At 44.7% G+C, this 23,770-nt stretch overlaps 1 protein-coding gene across 6 annotated transcripts in view; it reads left to right on the forward strand.

The window, feature by feature from the left end:
- CEP85L (centrosomal protein 85 like) overlaps positions 1-23,770 on the forward strand; it is a 219,976-nt gene that overhangs the window by 39,997 nt on the left and 156,209 nt on the right. For 3 of the 6 annotated variants that reach the window (XM_039532809.1, XM_039532810.1, XM_039532808.1), the window contains exon 1: positions 10,616-10,767. The exons of 2 other annotated variants lie outside the window; for them this stretch is intronic. Coding sequence is in view for 1 of the 4 variants with exons in the window: in XM_039532806.1 (XP_039388740.1) it covers positions 4,349-4,412 (64 nt within the window). In the remaining 3 variants the exon portion in view is untranslated. Of the gene's footprint in view, positions 1-4,320; positions 4,413-10,615; positions 10,768-23,770 lie in introns of those variants that run through there. One more of the 6 variants, XM_039532806.1, reaches the window with a different exon arrangement.

The following is a 23,770-nucleotide window of genomic DNA, read 5'->3' on the forward strand; positions in this document are numbered from 1 at the left end:
TAACAAGCAAGTCAGCATCAACACAGTATAATGATATCGTTGGGTGTATGTGTACAGCATGTGTACAGTCCCTGTGCCTGGTGAGATAAATCCAGTCATGGCTGTGAAGCAGCACAGAATATTATAGTCCTAATTTTGCTTGTCATAGTCAGCTGCCTTGTTTTGGCTAAACTCAAACTGGGCCTGTCTAGAGGATTTGTATTTGTTTACCAATTTATTTTGAGGTTGCTTTAAGAAGGCTGAAGTATTCATACTTGTGGTTCAAGTTATAAGTACTGTGCTTTGAAGTCTTAGTGATAATAAGACTGGCTAGAGAGAAGTATTCAGTAAAGAGAAAATCCTGTCCTTTGCTGGGTACCTTCCATGCTGTGGAGAAAAGGTGACCAGTGTGGTTCCTCTGTGCAAGAAGTGAGGTAGGTTTTGGGAACTATACATCCTGATCTGTGGTGGGTTTTGACTTAAAAAGGTCTGGAGGATTTAGCCCATCAGCATATATGTATAGTCATTTCAGGCACAAACCAGGTCACTGCACAACAGCACAAGCTGGACAGGAAATGAGATATTATGGAAAGGATACTGGGGTAAATGCCTACACTTAGGCAAAGAACTATGGTATCTTTGAGTAGATAGGACCTTTTTTAACATCTCATGTGAAGGACCCCACTCTGTATATAAGAAGGAGACAGAACTTATTTGAGAGCCTGAACAAAGGGTTAGACATTTGCCAATTTTAGTATTTGCATTTTAAATGATTTGGATAATGGCATAGAGAGTACACTTGTAAAGTTTGCATATGATACCATGCTGGGAGGGATTGCAAGTGCTTTGGAGGACAGAATGAGAATTCAAAATGATCTGGACAAACTGGAGAAATGGTCTGAAATAAAGAGGATGAAATTCAGTGATGACCAATGCAAAGTATTCACTTAGGAAGGAATAATCAATTGCACAAATACAAAATGGAAATGACTTCCTAGGAAGGAGCACTGCAGAAAAGGATCTGGGGGTTATAGTGGATTACAAACAAAATATGAGTCACCAATATAATACTCTTGCAAAAAACCTGAAAATCATTCTGGGATATATTAACAAGAGTGTTGTAAGTAAGACACGAGAAGTAATTTTTCCAGTCAACTCAGAAGTGTTAAGGCCTGGAATACTGTGTCCAGTTCTGGGCACCACAGTTTAGGAAAGATGTGGACAAATTGGAGAAAGTCCAAAGGAGAGCAACAAAAAAAGGGATTAAAGGTCTACAAAATATGACCTATGAGGAAAAATTTAAAAAAATGGGTTTGTTTAGTCTGGAGAAGAGAAGACTGAGGGGGGACATAACAGTCTTCAAGTGCATAAAAGGCTGTTATAAAGAGAGGGTGATGATAAATTGTTTTCCTTAACCACTGAGGACAGACAACGGGTAATGGGCTTAAATTGCAACATGAAAGATTTCAGGTTAGGCTTAAACTTCTGCGCTGCCTGCGCTGCGGCAGCGCAGCGCGCGCAGCGCGCTTTGAGCTTGAAGTGTCAAGCAGCGCCAGCCAGAGAAAAAACTCCCAGCGCTGTGCTCTTCCTCCTCTCCTGTGGGGGGGGGGGACAGGCGAGCGCTGGCAGCGCTGCTGGCTGGCTGACTTCACTGGCGCTTTGTAGCGCCGCAATTTGCAGCGCTGCAGAGGGTGTGTTTTCACACCCTGCTGCAGCGCTGCAAATTTGTAAGTGTAGCCAAGCCCTTAGACATGAGGAAAAACTCCCTAACTATAAGGGTAGTTAAGCACTGGAACAAAACTACCTAAGGAGATTGTGGAGATTTTAGAGAACAGGTTAGACAAAGACCTGTCAGGGAGGGTCTAGATAATTCTTAGACCTGCCTCAGTGCAAGAGACTGGAGTAGGTGATCTAACAAGGTCTCTTTCAGTCTTACATTTCTGTGATTCTATCTGTTGTTTTTTAGCCAATGTACACTTGCCCAGAAGCCTCTACCTAGAACCAGTGCTTAGAAACTATTTTGTGATACGTGCATTACAAACACCTAGATAGATAAATTAATGTGTTTTTGCTAAAATCCAATCTATTAGATTCCCCATAATGGGTTAAAATAAGAAAATAAAAGATAATTTGTGTTAATCAGCTACCATTTAAAAAAAACCACAATGCACTGGATCAGCAAGAAGTTACATAAGCACAGGGTTTGTTTCTTGCTTGAATGTTTCCAATGAACACATACTGTAGTCTTCCATCTGACCCTCTGTTTAGGCTACTATGCATTTATACTGTGTTCATCACAGGGCATAGTGTCTGAATCCCTCACTTCTATTGTCTGGATTGTAGTGGTCTACTGTTGTGAGGATGGGTCCAATAAAGTATGTATACTGGGTGTTAGCTAAATATTTTTTCTCAACCACTATCGCTGCATCTTTGTTTATTGATGTGTATTTCTGATGGAGGTCAGGTTGAATTTTTTCCAGAAGCACATTTAAAGAAGGGCCAACTGAGATACAGTTATTCTAACACCTCCTGCAGACCAACAACAATGTAATGAATATGCCAGCCAGTTGTGAAGCCATTTGACAGAGGTTTGGGGGCAGGCAGAAGCTGGTTCTGAGGATGTGGCTGTTTTCATTTTTTGATTTATTTCTGGCAGATCTAATTCATTATTTGCATTTTTTTTCTGCTGGATGGTCGTTATTTGTGATTGTAAGTAATTAATTGTTAGGGCACTTAGTGATTCTTGTGGGGGCCTTTTTAGTGTTCTTTAAATAAATCCAAATTAGTTGCAATTCTTATTGGTCTTCATCTTTTTTTCTTCTGCTATTTGAAGCAGAAAAGTATATGGTAATCATGTATTATTATCATAAACTCTTCAAAGTGGGAAGGGCTTGGATTCAGTGATAGCTCAGTGGTTTGAGCATTGGCCTCCTAAATTCACGGCTGTGAGTTCAATCTTTGAAGGTGCCACTTAGGGATCTGGGGCAAAATCAGTATTTGGTCCTGCTAGTGGAGGCAGGGGGCTGAACTAGATGACCTTTTGGGGTCCCTTCCAGCTCTATGAGATAGGTATAATGTTGTAGCTCTCTTTCATTTGGCAGCTGAAATGTCTCTCTAGTGCAAGCTAGGGAGTAAACCCAAGGTAGGTTCTGTCATCATAACATAAATCCTTTTTCTGTACATTTATTGTTATTTATATACATTAGGTAGTAGGGAGGAGATGTAGGCTCCTCTGCTTTGTGCTGGTCAGTAGCTAGTCATGGTGGACTTTTTGGAAGGGTTACAAGTCTGCCTGTATTGGCTGTCGGTGGAAGGGGGCTTAAGGCAAAGGCAAGAAGCAGCTTTGGGAATGTCTGATACATTGGTGCACCCTCAGACTGCAAATTAGTCATCAGCTTCTCCCAATATCATCCCAAGTTCATACTACTACTCTCTCCATGCACCTGGCAAGGTTCTTCTTGGTAACTTGTTTGGGAAGATACAGGAGAGAATCAGTTTTCAGATCCTTCTGTATTCAAATTTCACCGATGCGGCTGTCCTTTTAATTCTCCCTGATCTATATGAACTATGTGAGGAATATAGATGAGATCTTTGGGGGCAGAAGGCAGTGGAAATGTTTGGGGATGCAGAGGAAGGACTGGGAATATACAGTCCTGGAGTTTTCCAGTTCTCTTTGTCCTGTAAGGTAAATTAAGCTGAATTTAGGTTTGAGGTCTTGTAAAAAATAAAAAAGCACCCGCTCCATGAAACGCAGATGGGATTTGAAGGCTCCCAGGCTGTAGATATGAAATCCAGGACTGGACAGGGGGGAAGGGGCAGAGAGGGGATAAGGGAAAGCTGCGCGGCTACAGCGGGTATCCTATGGGGGAAATCTAGATAGGCAGATATGTATGTGGGACGGCGGGGTGGGGCATAGCGGTAGCCCCTCCCCGGTCGATGATCACAGGACTCCCTCCCCTGTCACCCTCCCCGCGGCCGCTGGGCTGCTCCGCCTGCGCCCCCTCCCCCTGGGCCGGGTTATGCAAGCGGCTCAGCGCCCGAGAAGCCGCAGCATCTGCGGGGCTCCCGCCCCTGGCTCCGCCCCGCTGCCGGCCGCGCAGGAGGAGGCGGCCCCGCGTAAAGCAAGTTTTGTCGCCGCTGCTGCGCCCCGCGAGGAGGCGGCGAGAGCCCGACCCCTGCCCGCGCCATGGCCGCGGCTGCCCCCGGGCCGGAGCGGGGAGGCAGCGCGGCGAGAGCAGCCCAGTAGCCCCCGGCCGCGGCGCCGGCGCCTTCGCTCCGCTTGCCCGGCCGCGTCCGCCCGCTGCTGGCCGGGCCCCGCGGCGCAAGGCGGGGAAGCTCGCGGCGCTGCTGGGCTCGGGGCCCCGGCACCATGTGGGGCAGCAGGATCCTCCCTGAGCTCGGGGACGGCGGCGGCTTGCGCAGCTACAAAGCCGGTAAGGAGCCCGCCCGCCCGCGTATCCATCCCTGCCTGCCTGCCACCCTCCCTCTCGCCCGGACCCTTCCTCCACCCGGGGCGGCCCCTGCCTAGCGGGAACCCCGCGCTGCCTGGTGACATCTGGGCACCGCGCCGGGTTTGCAGAGAGCAACCAGTACCCCCCAGGCACGTCTCCTTCTCTCCCCACTCCCGGGTTAAACAGAGGGCCGGGAGAGTGGTCTCCGTCCCCCCAAGGCTGGCTTTGGGGCACACCCGGCCCCACAACCAATCGGTTCGGTTGTGCTTCAGAAACAGTTGCAAAAGGATGGGGGTGGAGGGGAGAATAATAGTTTTGGGGAGGTGGCAGAAGGTCAATGCAACTAATTTCTGGTGGTGCGTTTGCAGACAGGCTGCTCTGTGTAGAGGGGCATTTAAGGGAGCCATTTGAGCTGAGGAAATGCAATTAGCTCGGGGCTATATTTAGGGCTGATCATAATTGCTTTTAAATCTGCGACTAAAAAAAACCCCTCTCCCCACCAGATACCTCACTTGTTTTGCTGAAAAGGGAGAGACACAAGTTGGGGGTTAGAGGAAGAGTCCTTATTGCACATCTGTACTTCTTTTGCACATGGCAAGAAAAGATTTAGGTAATGAATCTTTAGTCACTGAGTATAATTGAGTCAGCACTGGTACAGTGACTGGAAACATAGTGATACCTCTGGGTCAGTTGTTTTTTCGGTAGTGTAACTTTTCAGGATATATGGTATCTTGGCCAAATTCATCCCTGGTGTAATTCAATTTAAAGTGTTTTTAGATTGTAAAAGGATGAGAATAAGGGAAGGCCAGTTTTCTTGAAATCAGTGGATTTACACCAGAGAAGAAGCTGGCTCATTGTGTTTAGTTGTGTTGTATATCTCTATTTGTAATTAAACAATGCACTATGTGATCCCCTTGATTCTTCTTGCGCTGATTGCTGAAATTATGTTGTGTTGTATCCAGTAAAGTACCCATTTTTTTTATTATTAATGTGGAACAGTTTGGTCACAGTGCTGGGAACACACTGTATATGGCTGTTGGGCACTTGAAAATACTATCATTCTTTTGCAACATTAGAGATATAAAATAGCTACCAATTAGCTGGATTTAGGGATATAAATATAAACTGCCCACGGTTGCAGGAGAACTAACTGTTATAGATTATACAAATGTAGTTTTCAAATACCCCTTTTTTTGTATCATTTGCTATTTAGTTAGCTGGAACATAGAGGTGATGACAAAAGCTGATCTTATCTAAATAATCTGCTTTTCCTTCATTCACCCTAGAGGATGAAGGACCTAAACGATAGATATCGTTGTCTGTATGCATGGTTCTTGTTTCAGATTTGGACTACAACCAACATTTTAGCCAGTTTTTTTTAACATTGTTTTGGACCTTTAATTTTAATGTCACTTTCATAATTGTTTCTGGCCTGCATTTGAACTCTGAGTTTCTGCAATTGGCAAGACTTTTTCAGGCTGATTAATATTTAGAATTGAATTTTTAGAGATGATTTTGTAGTGTATCGATCTCATGAATAGGACAACTCATGGGAGCAAGGGCTTTCAGGATTGGGCCCTCTATCTCCTGGCAAATAAAATAAATGGACTGACTGCAGAGCACTTTAGACAGTTTTCTAGAAGGGGGAGCAAAATCATGCAGTTCCTTTTCAAGTAAAATCGTCATGATTTTGTTCCCTAGTTTAGATTAATACATCATTGTCAAAGGGATAAATTCTGCTTTCTTCTACATTGGTGTAATTTGTAAATAATTTCATTGAAATCAGCCTACTGTGTTAGTTTTGAAATTGAGATGCATAGTTTAATTTTGGAATTGCAGCATTGTTGCAAAACATCTGTCTCTTTCATTAAATGATATATAAATAGTTGGCATAGTTAAATGGCAATATTGTTTGCTTTTGAGCTGACATGTTTTTGCTTGAAAATATAAGATATTTCTAGCAGCTGCCTGAACTTCCACAAATAGTCCAATGTTCTCACAGTAATATGAAAGAAGATGCTGTTGTTTCTTTACTGGTAGCAAGAATTATTAATCTTTTAAAACTATGTATAACATAATTTGCTAAGGCTTAGTTATGCTTTTGTCTAGTTATCTATTCTTTTGATAGGAAAAGTTGTCATATTCTACATAAAATTAAAAGAGAAAACAGCCCAGGGCCTAAATTTTGGAAGGGCTGAGTACCTGTGGATTCCTTTGGAACGGCAGGAACTTGGCAGCTTTGAGAAAGTGGCCATAATTATTTGAAATCCGGTGGTACAAATAACAGTACTTGGGCAGTGTATAATATCGGTTGTTATGATCACTAAACTTAAGGCCAGATACAAAACCTATTCCTGTTAATGGGAGTCTTTCCATTCACTTCAGTGGGCTTTGGATCAGGCCCTTACTGGCTATGTGAACACTACAGTCTAATCCCAGAATTCAGACTCGGGCTCAGACTTAACTCCCCTTCTGTCTATACACAAATCGTGCTAACCCAGGGCTCAGTCTCAGGATACCCTGAGGGTGAAGGGTCTGAGCCTGAGTGAAGCTGGGATCCAGGGTTCAGACCCTACTGCAAAGCAAGTAGGGACTTGTGCTTTGAGAGTCTGCCAAAAGTATTCCACCATCTCACAGGCTGGATTTCATTGTCCTTTTCCCCAGGACATCCCTTCTACATTAAATTGGTATACTTGGAGGACTGGCCAACTGTTCTTTTTTGGTCCTGAAAAGGGCGGTTTGAGGAAGTATAATCGTTACGATCTTCACTGGGAGGTCAGTATATTCTGCAGCTGAATATTGTGAGCCAGTGTGGTCTCTCAGCAGTCACACTAAACTCCTTTACACTCAACTCAATAATAGTATGCACATAGTGTCAGTGATGCTCAAATTGGCTCCAGTTGACTGGCTCCAAGTCCTAGCTCACATCCAGCCTCCACAGATTAGAAGAGCTGTTCAGACATCTCGTTTTCTTAACCATGTCAATGCAAGCGCGAGGATCTCGCTGCACAATGACCTGCAGAACCTGCCAAAGATGAGATTAAAATCCCGCAACCCTCTATGGAACTGTATCAAGACCCTTACACCTACCTTCGATGCTGAGGCTCAGTGGAGGGTCACATGGAGCATTTTGACTGCTCAAAACAAACAGCTCGTTGTTGATCCTGTTGAGGTACCACCGGATTTTGATTTTTGTCAGAAAGACTGGTGCAGCTTGAATTGCATCAGGACATCTCATGGGAGATGTGGACAAATCCTCTTTAAATGGAAAATGAGGCAAACACCTCTATGCGACTGTGATCACCAGGCACAAACGATGGAGCACATCATATCTGAGTCTTCTCTTCATTCGTTTGCTGGGGGCCTGAAGGACATTCACCAGCTCACTGCTGTGGCAATGTGCTGGCTATCAGACTTAGATATAAATTTGTAGTCATGGCTACCTACCCAAGCCATATGAAAGAAGAAGAATTTAATTGTTCACTGAACAGTCAAGTTTTCCCTCGCTGCGCCACGAACCAAGGGCTAGGGCAGCCTCATTTTGGGAGGCAGCTAGGAAATCTGGGATATGGGTGGTTGGACTCGGGGCTGCATAATGCAATGTAGATGCTGGAGCCGCAGGTTGGAGACCCAGAGTTCAAGAATTCCTAACCTGGGATTACAAATGAGTGTAAAATGTTCAAGCCCTAAGTTAGCAAACCCAGGGTCTGCTAACTTGAGTTCTATTCACCCTGAGCTTACATTGCATTGTAGACATACCCATTGTGTCTGCACTGGGAAGTCATTTGGTTTAGGCTAAACTTAAACTGAATGTTCTGTTTCTGTGTTTGAATCAACCGTCCAGTATCCTTTAGTCTATGAATGGATGAAGGGTTTACTCATGTTTATTCAGCAAATCTCAGTTCCGATAATCTTTATCTCAACTGTGTCTGCAATATTCTATAAATTACTTCACTGTCTGATTTCCATCCTCCTCTTTTTCCCCTCCACCCCCCCCCCCCCAGTGTTGTGCTTTTGGAATAATCTGAGTTAAATAAAAAGGGACTTTGGCTCTCTTCTATTATATGAAATGCAGTTTTTAAAAGCAAATGTATAGTTTGGCACAACACAGAATGACATGCATGGTTAATTAGAAAATGAACAGAAGATAAAGGTCAAGTGCAACCTTTGAGTTCTGATCTCTGAAAAAAAATTTCCAACACAGACTGAAGAAACTGCTGCAGTTAAGTGTGTCCATAAATAGTATAGGGTAGCAAATGAAAGGAGTGTAGTTAGAGGTGCACAGCCATTCTGATTCAAAATTGATGATGAATGCCAATGTACTTTGCTGTTAGCAGATCTGATATTGTTTGTGTTGGTACAAGGAATAAAACTGAGACTGTTGAAACGGTATGGTGTCATAAGATAATGGTCTCTTACTGGCAAACAAAAGTTAAGGCATTATTTTCAAAGCTGGAGATTCTTGTCTTATGACAATGTGCCCCTCTCCCCCCCCAGTTACATATCTCTCTTGGACCAAGTGATGGGTATAGATTTTTATATCTTTTTGTCTGTTGCACATTGGTGCAGTAGAGTTGAAGACTGCAACATTATTGACCAGCTGTTATTGCATTATGATTGGTTGACACACAATCGGTCTTCTTCACATTAAATTGATCAGAATAGTTTATCCATGAAAATATAATATTTTGTTAGAAGCATATTCTACATCCGTGGAAAAATTCTTTTTTTAGTAAAGTACGTTGATGACTAATACCATCCCCTTTTTTCATGAAAAATCTCATGGTCTACTTAAAAAAATTAGATACAGAGTGTGGAACACTATCACTAGTTATATAACTGGATCATGAGATATTTTTTTCCTGTGAAAGATATAAATTCATTTTAATTTTCTTAAAACACAATGGGCCAGATCAGTTCCTGGAGTGTACACCAAGGAGTAATTTGGCCCTGTGTGTATTAAATGTTTGGGTATAGCATAGATAAAATTTATTCTGTTTTCTTTCATATTTATTTTCCAGAACCAGTAAAGTAATTGTCTTTATAGGTAATCTGCAGTGATACACAACACAAATACCCAGAAAGCTTTGGAAAATGTTGAAAGTCTAGCTGTCTTTGACGTCTTTACTCACATCCTGTTTCGTTTCCAAATTGTTTTCATTCTGCAGTTTAAGGGAATTTCGCATTCTGCAATGAAAGTAGACATTAGCTTGTGCACAAATCTGTAAACAAACCTATGTGCCTCTTTATAGCCAAGGATTAAATGGTAAACATTTACACCATGGCAAATACTTCTGCCAAGCTAAAGTCGGTCTAAGTTCTGTTAACACCTGTCTATTGTTTGAAAATCTAATAATATTTTTTAGAATTTGAGTAGGTCACTTTCAGACCTCTTTGCAAACATTATTGCTCATAAAAACCTCTGAGTTAGATAAGTAATTTCTCTTTATTTTACAGAGGGGTGAACTGAGATGTAAGAGTTTAGTAACTTGCTGAAGACCACACAGGGAGTTCTGAAACTGACTCCCAGCCCCAAGCTCAGTCCTCTAGACTATTGTTTGAATTGCATAGGCAATTAATGACACAGTTCAGGCTGTGAAAATGTTCATCTGCATCAACAGTATCCACCAGACAAACAATCATTCACTCAGACTGTGTGTTCAGTATGATAAGTGATTGCAGGGATTTAGACAACTGCCTAATGATTTATTTGTAGTATGTTTATTACCTTAAATAAATGGGACCATCTGTGTTCATACTGTAGTTCAGTAACCAAAACTGGACTATTGCGGCCATGGGTCTCTGTATCTGAGGAAGGTTTGGCCACCTGCTCAACAAACTTGAAATAAGGAAGCTCCTAAGGGTGTGATTAACATCATATAGAAACAACTTCCTAAGTCTTATGACTTGTAATACATTAGGAATGTGATTAGTTCATATCCACAAACGCCTGAAGTTGCCTTGTTTCTCTTACACATACTAGCTTATGTATATGGTTTAAGTAAGAGTTAGACAGCCTACTTAGTGATGTCATAATTAAAATTGTGATAAGGTTGCAACTCACTGTGAGCTTTCCTGGTGTTATAAGTTTCTGAACACAACTGCCTAGTGGCACTAATGAAACTTAGGTGCTTAGTTTGTACCGAAAAGAGAGAAGTACTTGGGAAAACTTGGTTCTTTTGGGGGTTGGGGGGGCTGGGGTGGGGGGAAAGATTCAGTAATTTCATTTCTGTAACAAGTTTTACTCGTCAGTAATTCAGGTTCGGCTACTGAGGATGTGATGGTCCTCTGAGCCTGCAAGGAGGCAGGCTTATCTTGGCGTGCTGGGCAATAAATGGTGAGTTAATGTCACTCTATAGAGTGGGCATCATATACATATTTATGCCAGACACACACAAACCAGGTTGCTATAGTACAGAATGGGTGATTAACGGCGTTTACAAACTCAGTATGACAATTATGGGAATGGACATTGAGGCGATCTCTTTACTGTCCCTCAGTAATAATGAAGTAAACTGAGTTTCCTTGTTGGAATGGTAGTTACTGTTAACTCCTTACATCTCTCCTCAAAGCTATAGCTTTTCAAAACATTAATTTTAAAGCTGTATATATTCAAGGGAATTTGTACTACAAAACACTAATGTCTTAAGAGGTTGAGTGCAAAGAATTGGTGGTTCTACAAAATGCAAAAGTATAAGAGCAGTCATATTGTTACTCAGTGGCGTTTAAGGAATCTTTTCAATTGTATACACACACTCAAAACTCCTGATCTGGCAATGGACTTGTTTTTGTAATCCTATATATTTTTACAAAATACCTATCTAAAGTGACTCTTTAAGATACTCTGCTCAGAAGCATTGGATTAAGTTATAATACAGTGAAGTTATCTCACTATACAAATCAGAACTATATATTAATGGTTTGCCCTGGGCAGCTATGTCTACAGTAAGAAAAATCTGTATGTATGTGTTTAAACAGGTGTTTATTAACTCCTGTTGACTACTAACATGTTAAAATCATGGAATAGGCTAGGCAAGCTGTAGTTTTAACAGCTGTTAGCCGGTGAAAGCAAACCCTTACTGGTACCTTAGGATTTACCTCAACCAGCTAGTATATGTTAAAGCTGCACTTACCTTGTCTGTATTAGGATATTAACATTTAACATGAGTAAGCTAGTGTGTTAGAAGTCCACTTTTTTTAATAGTACAGATAAAGCATATGTGTCTGCCAAACATAGTGATAACCCATCTTGATAGAAAGCACAAGTGAAAAAGATTTGTAAATCTAATGGTTCTGGAAGGACTTGACGTTGTAGGAACAAATGGTTGGGCTGCCATTGTTGGAAGTAGAGTATGTATGTTGCGGATAGGTTATTATAGGAAGAGGAATAGTTCTACACTTGTCTGCGGTATCAACTGTTCTGCCTTTCACATTCTTTAGAAGCCTGTCTCTGCCTTGCAACCTGCTTGAGGCTTAACAGTGGAGAAGTTAAAACCACTTGTTAATTCTTATGGTGGCTCACTTTGTACAGCTGTAATTAAGAAGAATTTTTTTGCACTCTGCCCTTTGTTGTAAAGTGTTTGGTGACACACAACTGTGCTGTGAACTGAAAGTTTACACTAAAAACTCTTACACATGCTACTGAGGGAATCTCCCCTGCCACAGCAACCACAGAGCTGAAGCTGGGAAAGAGGGCCATCTCTCCCCAGCAGCTGCAGCCCTGGAAAGTCACCTCTTTCTCTGGCTGCCACAGCCCGGCACATCCCAAATTCCCCCCTGCCTCCTCTTCTCATCCCGCTGCCTCCCACCTACCTGCTATTCTCCCCAAGGCCACCACCTCACCTTACATGTGCCTCTTGTCCAGGCATCTAATTAGTGGAGCCACGCCTGTGTGGCTCAACTAATTAGGTGGGTGGCCCTTCATTTTCTCATGTGTGGCCATCCAGGCGCACACTTTAGCGGGAACTGTGTGTGTCACCTGAATGGAGCTCATCCACGGACCACAGTTTGAGAACCTCTGGTAAGTTATTAGAAAATATGCAGAACCTAAGCTTGAGGGGTGTAGAGGCCCCTTACTTCCCTGTAGGGGAGATTTTTGCTGGCCTGGCTAATTTGAGGATGGTCAGACTGGCACAGGCAGAGCTACAAAGCATTTGCTCAGTCACTCAATCATTGGAACCTATAAAGGGTCAGAAGTAGGGGTTGAAGAATTCATGCAAATATACTTAGAGCTGTGACCAACCTTGTATGGGTCCTGGCCATTTGCTCTGCTGTACCTGACAATTAATTACCCTGCATAGCTGCCTGTGGAAGGTTAGGTAGAAGGATCTAAGGATTTGGGATCCAAGTTAGCATTCTCCAAAATAGCTGGTTGTCTGTCAGCTGGCTCTGCTGCCAGAATATTCAGCATCCTACTGATTTTCCAGCATTTGTCAATTGAGTAGCCCCCAGAGGCATGACCTGGGAGGTGCTGCCTCTTCCTGATGTCATTCCCCTGTGACCTCTGCTGCCATGTGGCAAGTATGTGAACAGTGTAGAAAGGGCAATAGCGCATATGCTACCTGACCTCCCCTGGGAAGAATTTCCCTTGTTGAGGTGCACTAGTCCCTCAAGTTTCACCTGGTGCAAAAACTCCTGCAGCAAGAGGGAGGATGAATCAAATCTTAAAACTACATGAGTCTTTCCAATAGCCTCTTCACACCCATTTGGTTCACCACTACAGTCCATGTGGTGACTTCCGGAAGTAGATATTCAGCTGCAGACTCCCACATGGAGGACAAGGAGAATAAGGAGAGAGGAGCAGTAGGAAGAAGGAACATGATGTTAACTGCAGGGAGTATGGCAGCTTCAGTGGCACTGGCAGATTGGAATTGGTCCAGAATAGTATTGTATGCAGGCCTTTGGAACTGTGCTCCAGCTCCGCTCCAGCTCCAGGCAAAAACCTGCAGCTCCACTGCTCTGGAGCTCTTCCACGATCCAGCTCCGGGCCCTGATTGTATGAATGGGGGTTAAAGTGATAAGGGCAGACTGCTTTTACAAACCCTTGGCTGAGAAAAGGCAGCCTAAAGACTGAGTGGCACTATTGTCATGGTCAAGAGAAGGATTTTTTTTTAAGAAGGGGCTGTACAGCAGGTAGTAGAGAGCTGGGAAGTTACCAGAGAAAGAAGAGTGGCTGGTGGTGTTAATCACTTTCTCTTCTGCAGCTGTCCCTGTAATCCCAAAACCGTGTGTCTCTGAAAACTAGCCAGCCATGGAGTGGCTGAGCACATGTTCCCCTTCTGCACCCGTAGTGACAGAGGCCATGAATTTCCAAATCCAAATTCATTTATAATGCATGGAAGCTTGTGGATAGGCTTATAAATAAGCATTTTGTTCAATACTTTTGACAGTTCATATGATATGATCTATGTAACAAAAATCCTTTTTGCTTATTGGAACAAACATAATTTTCAGCTTTTAATTCATCGAAGAGTCTTAACATGCAATATCCAAGGAAGAATCATTCCTGAGTCACTCAGAAACCTTGTATGAGATGTTTATCATTAGTTATCCAGTTTTTGGTGTCTGGTTTACTCTTTTTGCGATACGGCATGTCTAGATGGTGTTGGAAGCGGCAACTTTTTCAAATATGTTTCCGGGTAAATTGGGCAGCTTTTCAAGATTGGTTTTCTTTAAAAATGGCAGCTCTTCTTGGATTCCTGCTCTGCAACAAAGTTATCCATATGTATGAACAATCCTGATCCTTAGGAGGCTTGTTTTATAGTTGAGAATTAATGCAAAAGAGACTTAACTTTATACAGAATTCTATGACTCATATTAATCAGAGGATGAAAGTATCTGTGGGTAGAAGCTCAAAGGGATGGTGACCTAGCTAGACATCACACAGGGCGGTAATATTTACCACTTTATTTAAAAAAAAAAAATCTTTCTAGCAAAAGTAATATGGAAAATAGGGCTAACACTTCTACTCTTATATTCATGATGTTCTGTATCTTCATGCACAGCTCCTTTTGATGTAAATAGAACAAGGGCTTGGTATGGTCATTGTATCAGAAGAATCATCATTAAATCATATAGAAGATTTTACTGTATATAAAACCATTAAACAGTTGAGAACGCAGAGGAAAAGTAGTAGCTGTTGGTAGCCTGGAGAGTACCCTGGGTGGGGTAAGGTGGGGCTAAGGGGAATATTTACCATCAAAAGTAAGCAAGCCCTTTGACGCTGTTATTCAAAGGAAAACTGAATGTTTATCCTGGCTCCATGGGGCTTCCAGGATGCTGGCATGCAGTGGATTGGAGTGGAGCTGTTGAGTCCCAGGTCCTGTCATGACAAACAAAAAGTGTGTGTGTTTAAATCATCTTTGTTGAACACAATTGGAATGCCCAAGTAAGGTACTGCTAATGTCTTTTGGAGCTGTATTAGCTGGCTGTGTTGTAGGGTACACAGCGCTGCTGCAGTGCGTGCTGCCACACCGCAGCTGTGCCAGAGCTGGTGCTGCGGCCACACTATGCAGTGTGGCGCGCTGCAGTGCACACGCTGGCAGCACTGCTTCCAGCTTGCACTTGAGGCGCATTGTGGGCAGCTATCACTGGGCATGCATTGGGCGGCCCGCAATTGTGGTGTTTGTGGCGGGAAGGAAGAGTGTGCAGGTCATTCCGCTTTGTTCGCCTCAGCATTCGGCATGCAGCTTCCATTCCCCCCATTCCCATCGCATTGTGTGCTCTTTCTGTGGCATTGTCTGTCTGTGAGTCTCTGGCGCCTGAGTGATCTGTCTGATGCGCACTGGCAGTGATGGGCGCTGTTGCTGAGTGAGCGATCTGCTGAGCTGCCTATGCTTCAGAATGCTCAGCACAGTTGCAGTGCCAGTGGAGAGTATGGAGTGACGGATCCACATTTGGCACACAGTGCGCCGACGGCGCATGCGAAATGCGCTGCGCTGGGGACCGACGCTTGAAAGTGCGAAGGCACTGGTGGGCTGGGACTGGGCACGTCGTGGAGGCTGTGATTGGGAGCAAGTGCTGGAGTCTGAGAACTGAGTGAGTGGCTGCCACGTGGCTCGACGTGAGAAAAGCCGGAGCTGCTCGACACGTGGAAGAGCTGAGGGGGGCTCAAGGACACTGTGGGAGGGTGGCTCTTGCAATGGAAAAGGGTGAAAAGGCAATTAATTGGAAAGCCGGTGGAAGGAAAGGTGGTCGGGCATGCTCCAGGAGTTTTCGTGTTTGATGCAGAAAGAACGTGGAATAAGAAAGCGTGCAGGGTTGCAAGGGCGCATGCGGCATGCTGCTTGGAAAGACCGTGACTTTGGGGCAACTCCAGAGGGGATGGTTGGAGGGGGACTGATGGATGGTGCGCGTGGCGGATTCTGCCCTTGATGGCTGCTCTTCCCCCCCTGTGGCATCAGGCGATGTTCTCTCTATGTGTGCATGATTTGCCAGGCAGGCGCATCGTTGACATTCTTCGAGGGTGGCCTGATGCACACTGGGGCAGGCATGGAGGTGTGGGCAGAAGACGCAGGAGCAGGCAGTTTTTCCCAGACAGAAAGATCACACTTTTAGCACACAGACAGAGATGAGGAAGAGGATGTGCAACCACCCACCATGCGTGAGACATGCTGACCATGAAACCCTTGAGCCAAAGGAGCAGGAGAGCACAGGCTGAGCAGCAGCAGGAAGTTGGGAGAGCTGAGCTGAGCCAGTGGGGAGGCTGAAGGCTGGCGCTGGAGATGTTTGTGGGAAGCAGAGCTTGGGGAAAGCAAAGCGCTGAAGCATAATTAGGCTTGAAGGCAGGGTGCAATCCAGCTGAAGGAAGGTGAACATATTGAGGCAGAACCCTGAGAGTTCAAGTCCTGGAGGCTGAAGAGCAGGCCCCAGGCAGACAGGGAAGAAGCTGAGAGCAGCAGGGCAGGCAGGAAGAGGGCAGGAGTGAGGGAATTGAATGCCTTGAGGGAAGGATGAGGATTGAACTTGGCTTGCATTTGGTGCTATGCTGTGCTGCACTTATCTGCATGCACTGCACTGCTATAATATTATATTCCTTCTCTTATATAATAATATTATCTGTTACTAAAGCTTCTAACTATTTTCTTTTATAATAAAGAATTTTTTTTCAAAAAAGAAAAAAACACAAAAACAGAAGAACAACAACAATTTGACAGACAGACAGACCAACACACACAACATTCACACACACTTCATGGGTGCACTGGTGATGATTTGCATATGTTATGTTTGCTGAATGTCATGTGGTTGGCTGGGTTCAATGCATATGGGGAGGGTGGGGATGGGGGTAGCATGGGGGGGTGGGGTGGGGGGTGGTGGTGGGGGGGGTGGGCAGTGGTTGGATGGTTGCAGCTGTGGGAAGAGTGCAGGTGTGGGGGGGGGGGGGTGGCTGCTGCTGGTGGGGGGTGGGGGCAGGGGCAGGGGCGGGTGGGGGGCAGTTGGACGGGGGTGGTCTAGGAGCCTGGGGGGGTGCTCTATAGATGCGAGGCTGCGCTCCAGGATGCTTAGCAGCGCCTACTCCCTCACTCCACTCCGCTTTTTCTTTCTGCTCTCTCTTCTTTCCTTTTCTCTTTTTTTTTTTTTCTCTTTCTTCTTCATTTCTCTCTCTCTGTTCTTTTTTTCTTTTTTTTTTTTCTCTTTTTTTTTTTTTGCTTTTTGTTGATTTTTCCAGTCTTGTTTTTTCACATTTGGGGCAGCAGTCACTGTTTCACTGTTGCACACAACATCACACATGTGTCACAACAGACACATTGTTTCCAACACAGGATTCATACACTGCAACTTGCTCACTTGCACACTTCTCACTTGATCTTTTCTTTTCAAAGGAAAAGCACAGCAGTTGACAAGAAAGAACTCTGAGGAGGTGTTTTGTGATATAGGAGAAGAGAGTGAGAGAGAGAGGAGGAGGAGAGGGCTCGGAGAGGGGTGAGAGGAGAGGGGTGTGCAGATGCAGGGAGATCTTATCTTGAGAGTGATCTCTCTTCCTATCTCTTCTCTTTTATCTCTGTCAATCATTCTCTAAGTTCTAAAATCCGATTTCATTTCTAGGGACAGCTAGGCCCCTCGGGAGTCTTTTTAGAGCAAGAGGGAATGGCCGCCACCCTATGCGTGTGTGCCCCCCCCCGGCCTGGTCCGTGCGCTGGACACCACACCCCCCACTGGGACAAGGGACCACGTGGCTCTGGACACGCGACAGGACACTTGACACAGTGGCTGGAAGCTTTTGCTGCAGATTAGCGCTGATGATAGGATGATGAGCTGCAGAACGTGATTACGCCACCATGCATAGCCACATCCCCATGCATGCCTCCCATGCATCCATCCCCCCCTTTCAAATCCCCCCCTTCCTCCTCCTCAGAAGAAAAACCCGCCCTCCCGCTGTGCTGCTGCCTGCTGACCTTGCCTTCTTGCTGGCCTGCTTGCTCTGGCTTCCTGCTGCTCCTGGCTCTCTCCTGGCTGCCCCCCATCCCAGCCCTTCCCTCTTTGTTTCCTCTCCCTCCCCTTTCTCTCCCTCCTCCCTCCCCTCCCCTCTCCCTCCTCTCCTCTCTGCCCCCCCCTCCATCCCTACCCAAGTTGGCCCAGTGGTCCACCTCCCACCCCTGTTGTCTGTCTCATCTCCATGTCCGTCTCCGGTCGGGGAGTGGGTGGAGTAGGAGCAGGTGATCGGGGCAGCTCGCGGGCTTTCTACTACTCCCTTTGCGCCTCTTAACTTTCACCTGCGTCCCCGTATCCAGCATGTATCTGCCCCTATTGCTATCTGTATATCTATAATAACCTCGCTACGCGGCTGGCCGCCTGAACAGAACAACACTGACACCAGAACCCCACCCCAAACAACCTGCCTGTGCTCCTGTGCTCCATGCTGGGCTGGTTTGCAGCGTACCTGTATGGTTGTAACTAACCTGTAACTGATTAACTGATTGCGCCACAGCACTGACAGCTGCAACAGGAAGGAGATTTTTATTTTTTTATTGGGCATTTAAAGGGGGGGCAAGGAGAGCAGAGAGCAGTAGTGCAAACTGGCTGACAGAGTGGCTGAAAGGGATATTCCCTCCCTATCCCCTGGAGGACAGGTAGGAGGTGAGTGTCACACCACCTGCTGAGCAGCGCTGGTGTCGCCCGCTGCGCTCACTATACCCCAACCCCGGGATGGTTTTCAGCAGCTGCACCCAGGGCAGGCAGCAGCGGTTGCCCTGCCTGTACAAGTGTGGTGGTGGTGTTAATTGCAGCGCTGGAAAGCCTCCACCAGCGCTGCAACTTGTAAGTGTAGCCAAGCCCGTAGTCTAGTTTTCCCTTATGTCTTAACAGGGATGTTCAATCCTGTTAAGCTAATGTGATTAAAAAATAAACCCTTTTTTGCCTGTCAGGACTCGCCCACAGAGAATACTTCAGTTATTGGGTTGGAGTGGGAGTCCTGAATTGATTCTGTTCCTACTCTGTAGCTTGGGAGCATTTCTTCATGCATGTCTCTTTTTCCCCTTTGAAATTCCCTAGCGGCTTTCTCACTTTGGCTAAGGGCTGAGGAAAGGATTTCATTCCAAATGCACCATAGCAAGTGTAAAGAAAATTGGTGCTTTGTTAAAATGGTTGGGTGAAATCCTGGCCCCATTCAAGTTAATCTCAAAGCTCCAAGTGACTTGAATGGGGCCAGGATTTTGTCCCTTGCACTCAGATATGGAAGTGTTGAGTCCCACTTCTGGATCCTATCTATGATGAGAGGTACTGGAGCTTCCTCTTGAACAGTCATGGTCCTGAGACTTTTAGACATTGGCTAGGTAGATCTTTAAGTGGATCCCTCTTTGCGTATAGTACATATCACTGCTAGTTGAAAAATGTGGAAATTCTTTCATGTTTCAATAGAAATACCAGATTTTTGAAAATTATTGACCAATTGTAATACACCTCCCTACATCCCACTTTTACATGACTGTTCTTTACAGTCAAGGTTATTTATTTACCTTTGCTTATAATGAAGAAGAGGGGTGTCTTTATTCTCTTTTCCCCAAATCCAGTGCACCAGGGTAGCAAGAGTTCTTCTATGATTCGCTCTGTTAGCAAGTGTGAGAACCTTCTATAAAACTACTGAAGTTTTGTTGACTGACTCATAGTAGACATGATGATTAACTCCACCCTGTATATAGGGAGGTGGGACTGGCTCTTTAAAGAGAAGGAATTAAGGTGCTAGGACAGAGGAGGCTCTGGAGGGAAACCCTAGGAATGGCCAGGCTACGAGAGGACACTTGGGCACAGGTTTATGTTGTGGTGGTGTCTTTGAGTTATCAATAAAGCCAATCCCTGGGAAAGGGCTAAATTTGGACACTGACTTGGGGGTCTAAGTGGTCTTCTGATGCTGGACTCAGCTGTTCATGTACAACATGTCTTATTCGACTTCAACAATTGGCTGTATACCCAGAGGGCCCAGTGTAGGAAGTGTACACAAATACAGTGTAAAACCAAATCTATAAAAGATTTTATTATTAATGCTATCAAAAGAGAGGTAAAGCAATTTTTAACTGATTTTAAAAGGGAGACTCCCTGTCTGCAGTAATCAGATTGAATTGAGAGCGAAAGTGGAACGGGGGGCAAAGAGTACATTGAATATGAAGACAAGGAAGCGAGCCAGCATAGCAGGCATGAGGTAATTTATGGAGTCTTTTGTGCCAAATGTAAAATAAAAAACATCTGTAGTCTACATTTCTGATTTTTGCTGTGTGCTAATAGGCTGTATCTGGAAGAAAGAAAGGAACTCATATAAATATTATTAGCAAATGAGGTAAAATCTTGGCTCTACTAAAGTAAATGGCAAAATTCTCATGGACTTCAGTGGGGCCAGGATTTTACCTGTGATTGCTAGGTTGATAGTAAATCTGTGTGTGTGTGTGTGTGTGTGTGTGTATTCATAGATTATAAGGCCAGAAGGGACACTGTGATCATCTGGTCTGTCATTCTGCATAACACTGGCTATAGGACTTCCCTTAATTAATTCCTGTTTGCAGTAAAGCACATCTTTTTTGAAAAGCATCTTGTCTTGATTTAAAAAAATTCCATATAAGGTAAATCTACTGCAGCCTTAGTAAGCTGTTTCAGTGACTATTAACCCTCAGTGGAGAAACGAATAAGTAAATACAATTTTAAAATATTGCACCTTATTTCAAGGTGTGTGTGTGTGTGTGTGTGTGTGTGTGTAAATATATTTTAAAAGAAAAGACTTGGTTGTAAGCTAGAATGTGACATTTCACAAATTGAATCGAATGCCTTCATATAATCTTTGCCTGGCTTCTTTGTTCTGTTTGTCTGTGCTTGTGCCTTGAGATTGATCTAATCTCCGCCAAAAAGGACTTGAAAACTTGTCACTGACCTAGTATTGTACAGCGACTTATGCATTTACAGAGCCATATAAATGATGACTCTGTTTTGGATGCTATTTTAAGATCAAACTGTTGTATTTTGTATTACTCCTCCCTTCCTCTCCCCGGAGGGTTTTTCTCTTCTCTGGAAATACTAATAGCTTAAAATCTTCATAATTTGTGAGAATTCATAATTAGATGTTCCGTGTTATAACAAAGAGAGTTATACATTTGGAAATGGCTTCTGGGGATATATAAAGAATACTGTACCTGTAGCCATCTGTATGCAATATGGTGTAATTGCATTAAAGGGTTCTAGAGACAACATAACACGAGAGCTAAATTTTAAGTAGATTATTCATGTCACGAAATCACAGAAGAAATTACATGAATTTATAGTAACTCTGGGTTATAATATTAAATGTAATTAGTCTAAAATATTGTTCTAGTTGAGTAAAGCTGCAAGTCAGGGAGTTCAGTTAGATAAGATTTCATGCTCTTTCACCCTCCACTCTCTTGGGTTTCTCACTCTCCTCTACTTTGTCATTCTTCCCTCCCTTCTCACATCATTCTTCTCTCTATTCATTTGCTTGCATTATGGGAGGGTCTCCTATTACATGATCAGAAAACTGGGAAGTAGAATACATGAATGTGTGAATGTTTATTTTACTGATGAGTTACACAAGATACAGGTACGGGCCTTTTTCATACAGAGGGCAGTGTGTTATCAGTCTACATGGGTAAAATTGCTAGTTTCCCTACAAAGTTTTTCCAGTTGTAAAAGGGGTTTATAAAGAGAGCTGTCTTTTCTCTATGTACAACGCTGTAAGCTCCATGCTAAAATAAATAAAAAAAATTTCCTCCCTTTTGTCCCAATAGTCTTCCCTTTCCCATTCCTCTATCTTTCTGGTTTTTCCCTCCCTTCATCTTATTTACTATTTATCCATTTTCTCTCCTTCTTATTTATGGTCATCTTTTAGAGCAGGGGTGGGCAAACTATGGCCTGTGGGCCGGGTCTGGCCCATCAGGGTTTTGGATCTGGCCCTTGGGATTACCACTCCTGTGGCGTCGTGGGCCCCACATCACTCTTGGAAGCGGCCAGCACCACTTCCCTGCGGCCCTGGGGGGGTGGGGTGGTGGTGGCAGAAGGCTCCATGCACTGCCGTTGCTTGCAGGCACTGCCCCCCGCAGCTCCCATTGTCTGGGAACGGGGAACCGCGGCCAATGGGAGCTTTGTGGGAGGTACCCGCAGGCAAGGGCAGCGCGGAGCCCTTTGGCACCCCCCCCCAGGGGCCGCAGGGACATGGTGCCAGCTGGTTCCGGGAGTGGCGCGGGGCCAGGGCAGGCAGGAAGCCTGCCTTAGCCCCGCTGCATGCTGCTGCTACCCTGGAGCCGCTCAAGGAATGCGGCGCCCCACACCCTGATCCACTCCTGCACCCCAATCCCCTGCCCTGAGCTCCCTGACGCACCCCTCCTGCCCTTCAACCCCCTGCCGCACCCCTCCTGCGCCCCAACCCCTTGCCCTCAGCCCCTTCCTGCACACCACATCCCCTCCAACGCCCCACACTCCCTCCCACACCCCTGCCACAAAGTTTGCCCACCCCTGTTTTAGAAGCCCAGAAGGCATCACCAGATCATCTAGTTGACCACCTCTATAGTACAGGCCACTAGCACCTGCATATAAAACCCAACAACCAAAATTAGACCCCAGTATTTTAGCCCGCAGGAGACTAGACTATTATGTACCACAGACAGAGAATAGGAGGGACTGAGGTTCAGCAGTGCCTGAGGTCCCTGCAATAGCAGGCAAATGATTAAGTGAGAGAGACCAGATAATCCTGGCAAGTGACTCGTACCCACAAGCTGCAGAGGAAGGCAAAAACCCGCTAAGGTCAGTGCCAATCTGACCTGGGGAAAATTCCTTCACAGCCCCACATATGATGATCAGTTAAACCCTGAGCATGTGAGCAAGAACCAGCCAGCCAAGCACTGACAGAGAAACTGTTCAGTAGCACCTCATGAACCTGGCCTTTCTCCTCCAGTGTCCCATCTCCAGCCATGGCCATCCCTGACCTTTCAGAGGAAGGAGATAAAAAACAAACAAACAAACTAGTTCCTAATTGAAGAACTGTGGAAGCCTTATTAAATAAAATAAAATGTGTTGAAATAACACAAGATAAAAATGTAGTTACCATTGCTGAATGTTTATTGCTTGAAGCCTGCCCTAATGCCTTTTCCAGAGTGCATGAACATAGGGACTTTGCCATGTATTGCTGGTTACCTGACATGCATAAACCATAGTTCCCATGCTTCCTGATCATTTGTCCATCATAAGCATAGAAAAACCTTCGGAAGCAGACAGACTACAGCAGCCGAAGTAACACTGTAGCTCAGTAGTGCTTTATTAATGAAGCTAACCACAGAGGTAATCTAAGTAATCCATGTGACTTTTAGTCAATTTCTCTCTTGCCCGATGGTGACTTAATGTAGAAGAATTCTGTTTAGCTCTTCATATATAAATCTATAATGCTTGTCTGCTGCTAATGGTGTAAAGATCAGTTTGTGTGTGTGTGAGAGAGAGAGAATCATAAAAGGGGGGAACAAAAACTATAAAGAAAAATAAGACAGCAAATGCAGTAAAAAAGAGGGACTAAGTTGTCCCTTCCACACACACAGCTTCAGGAAGGGACTTTGCAGAGATTTCATAGACTTTCTTTGCAAAGATTTCCCCACATCTCCCTCTTGCGGGCAGTGAGATGAGAAGTCGCTCCCTAACCTGGAGTCTGACCAGAGATCCGGGGGAGGTCAGGGCCATCTGCATGTAGACCCTGTACTTCCACAGCAACTTCAGATCCTAGCAGGCTCTGCCTTCCCCCAGTTTTCTCTCTTAGGAGCTGAATGACTGTGGGCTCCTCCTTGTCTATGGTGGCCATCAGGGACATCCTGGTTATTAAAGCCTAGAGCTGTGCTAGCTTCTGCAGAGTGAGTGGGGAT

The sequence above is a fragment of the Mauremys reevesii genome, linkage group 3 (assembly GCF_016161935.1).
Source record: "Mauremys reevesii isolate NIE-2019 linkage group 3, ASM1616193v1, whole genome shotgun sequence".
Lineage (NCBI taxonomy): Eukaryota > Metazoa > Chordata > Testudines > Geoemydidae > Mauremys > Mauremys reevesii.